Here is a 3897-nt window from a genome sequence, read left to right as displayed (position 1 = left end):
CCCAATTCCCCACCTTCTCTGAAGACTTTGCATGGCCATGATTTCCCAAGGGACCTGTCATACCACATATGTCCTGCAGAGGACGTTATAGGAGTAATCTTCCTCCTCATATACCTTATGATCTTGCACATTCGTGTGATCACCAGTAGGTTCCCCAGGGCAGGTCTAGATGTCACAGCCCCCGCATACATTATAGATATTACATATAGATCGCTATCTCCTGAGGTTCTGATAATCTCATCATGTCTTCTACCCGGCGGCTCCTGTTCTGTGCTCTTATTCCTGTCTGTAAGTATTAGGTGGTAGAATATTAAACTACACAATCTGTTCCCCCTGTACCCGGCCATGGTGTCAGTCTTCTCCCCGATCTTCATAATGAACTATAGGAATATATAATATTATATTCCTATAGCTTGAGGAATAAGATCAGTAATGGCCGATCCTTCCTTCTATGCAGGTCTGACCCAAAAAGTCACCATCACACAAAGCCCTCAATTCCTTATAGGAAGTGTCAGCTCTGAGGTGGTGATGGGCTGTAAGCAGCTGACGACGGACCATGAGATGATGTACTGGTACTATCACACCAGGGGGCAGGGGCTGAAGATGGTGGTCTCTATGCTGAGGGGAGATAAGCCCACCTTTGAAGAAGGCTACAAGACTGGCTACCAAATGAACAGGACGAATGGAGACAAACACAGTAGTCTGAGTATAAGGTCTCCGGCAGCCAAGGATCAGGGGCTTTACTTCTGTGCCTCCAGTGATGCACGGTGACACAAAGAGCCTGAAGGCTTTGATGTAACCTCCGTACCCAAAAATAATGGGGGAAATCAACCGACAGCTCAGGAAGGACAACAGCGACCTCACAAGTGTGATAGAAAGGGAGAGGAAGTCAAAGCAACGGCAAAAAGGGAATAAGACACAAAAATAAAGGAATAAAAGATAAAAGACAAAAGAGAAGAAAGGTTTAACAATATAAATACAATGTATACAATAGGATAAGACATAAAAGTGTTCCCGTAAGGTCTGGGCAGATCCTTCTCCTAACATGAGAGCCAACCATCTCCACCACTGCCCGGGGTCCATGAAGTATAGATCCATAGGCTCCATCTTACACCCCAATAGAGCATATATAGTAGGGGTCCTCCATCTCTCGCTCCGGAGGACCCGCTACATCCTGGCATTACATGGACAGCTCATTGCTTCCAGTGAAAATCAGGTCATTTTCTTAATTGCCCTATAGGGGCGCTACAGGAAAGTAAAAACATTCTACCATGTGCCAGCAGACTAGGGCTGATTAGTAGTAGTGGAGATGGGCAAACTGCTTTGACATGAACCGGGGTTGACCCAAATAATGGACAATTTGGGATTCATCTCAAATGACATCGAATGGCCATTATGAGGGGCGTGAAAAATATCAAAAAGAACCTATACTCCCCTTCCCTCAAACTCTATTGGGCCTCCTCATGGCATCCAGTGCTCTCCTGGTGGTGTCATGCGCCCATCGTCACCACTGAGGCCTGTGATTGGACCACAATGGTGTCATGGCCATGCCAAGCATCATGACGTGACCAAAAGAGACCAAAGGAGACCATCAGGTGCACCAGGAGGTCCAAAAGAGTTGAGGGATGTTTTATCTTTTTCACCTCTACTTTTGAGGAGACCCCAGAGTATAATAATACCAAATTTGTTCCACCCAAAAATAATCAGAACTCAAGAAACCTGAACCCAAGACAAAACTTTGGGAGGTTCTCCAATCTCTAATCAGGAGGGAACCCAAAACATGAGCCCTGTGAATGTTTATCAGCAGATCCTTCTAACAATTTTTCATTTTGTATCTGTTTTTTAGAATAATAGTAAGAAAACATTGAAGAACAATCTACAGTCAAGATGACCAAATCTCAAGTCCCAAAGGGGATAAACCAACATTGAAGAACTGAGACAATGTGTCATACCTCAAGTATTCAAAGAACCCCAAGTAGAGGCTTCCTGTGTCATGCTCCGGCCTCTCGGTCATGCCCTAAGGCAGAAAGGGGTATTTGAATTTGACTGAAGTTATGGCAAGATTGTAGCAAGAACAAATGGCACAAGGATCCTGGGCCTTCAACTATTGTCATAAGTCGAAATTCTTTTTGCCATGTTTGTAACTTTGATGCCGCATCTGCCTACACATCCAATGAGAAGAAATCCAGGGATCAAACCGCCATGCTGCAACACCCTTGGTACTCCAAAGAGCTCATTTACATGATGGCCTTTTCTCCAGGCATCTATAGGACATGCTGGGACCGTTGGCCCAGTATTTAGTGGACTCGCCCACCATAGTACCAGAAGATCCTCCAACTGGCCCAGACTCTAACACAATGATGGTCCAGCAGAAGACAACCTAGTATGTAGGATACTATAGTCTATCTTCTAGGAATTGTTGGAGGATGCGCCCCAGATTCTTACCTGGTTGTCCCAATGAATCTCGGTCCAACACTCCAACCCTATGTATAGCTTTCTATACCTGTCTATGATGTCCAGTATGTGCTGAGCGTTGGTTATTGTACTATTATAGAGTTATTACATGTCCAATGTATAAACCAATGCCTTGTACAATAAATATCTTTGGCCGTAGGTTTTATCTTCTATACTTGTATCTACATTGGTTTGTTTTTACACCTGCCATAAACCACATGACGTGAGACACAAGTGCAACATGAGAAAATGGAGCACAACAGGCGCTGAAGTCGTAGGATGTGGGCGCTGCGGGGATGACGTGTGCATGTTATTGCAGCTGTGTGTTGTGTAATGCTGCACAATAGGTAGGTCACCGCACACAACTGTGACCCAAATATACAATCTCGCACCTGAGAGCTCAGCCCAGACACAGATCTACTTATTGCTGCAATATACTTATGTTATAGCCTTATTGTATGTAGAAGAACACACAGGAGGGGTGTAAAGAAGCCACCAGTTGACCCAATAATGGATCCCTAATGCACCAGCGATAGACAACCCCATATTGGAGGTGACCTTGGAGCAATCGTCTACTAGTAGGGTCCATTACTTATACCCTTTAGACCTTATGTCCTGTGAGTTCAGTGATCAAGAATGTAGTGAAAGTTGGGTATTCGCATTTTCTGTATGGATGGAGGATTGACCTCAGGATTGTGACCTCTGGTGGGTCCAAGGAACCCAAGTCTGACACTGATGCTAAAATATTATTATGCAGCCACTATATCAAAGTGACTAGAGATGGGCGAACCTGGGCAGATTCCTTTTGCAAATATTTGCAAGGGTTGTCCATTTGTTACCTTCAGCCCATACTTGAAGAGTATAAAAAGTGAAGGTCCAGGGAAGGTGCAGAGACCCTTACAATACCTTCCATCCTCTCTGGGACTCGTGGCATTAGTCCAGCACAGTCCAGAAGAGCCTGGATGATGTCCACAAGGGAGGCCAGGAGAGATAAGACAAGGTGAGTATCAGTTTATGTTTCCCCTGGGATCTAAGGAGACCCCAAAGTATAATATTGATATGTCAGTGGTGAATCCCAAAGCTTCAGGTTCTGGTTCTCTTATCTCTATCTATGACTCATACTATAATGTATGCTTGCAGACTCGTACAGGGACTGTATGGGTGACTGAGAGAAGTCTATAGGACCGGGTCCCATATATCTTGTCTATTATGGAGACTGTATAGCTAATAGACCAGTAATAATTTGCAAAGGGTCCCTATAAATACAATTCCAATAACATCACATCATACATCAATCATTTGACTCTGCTCTCCTTCCTGAAACATTTGTAAAATCTCTGACTACTTTATCCAGGCAGAGCCGACTACTGCACAGTCCTAAGTAACATCGGCGTGTGGTGGGCGGCCATTACGTAATGAACGCAGATCATGTCCAAAGGTGGA

The 3897-nt window shown here is 44.5% G+C and overlaps 1 gene segment (V, D, J or C); it reads left to right on the top strand.

The window, feature by feature from the left end:
• Window positions 1-432: 432 nt before the first annotated feature.
• LOC142183252 (T cell receptor beta variable 2-like) lies at window positions 433-771 on the top strand. The segment is given in 1 exon segment: window positions 433-771. A coding segment is annotated over 1 exon segment (339 nt).
• Window positions 772-3897: the final 3126 nt, after the last annotated feature.

The sequence above is a fragment of the Leptodactylus fuscus genome, chromosome 10 (genome assembly GCF_031893055.1).
Source record: "Leptodactylus fuscus isolate aLepFus1 chromosome 10, aLepFus1.hap2, whole genome shotgun sequence".
In the NCBI taxonomy this organism is placed as follows: domain Eukaryota; kingdom Metazoa; phylum Chordata; class Amphibia; order Anura; family Leptodactylidae; genus Leptodactylus; species Leptodactylus fuscus.
This window is presented reverse-complemented; position numbering and strand designations above follow the sequence as displayed.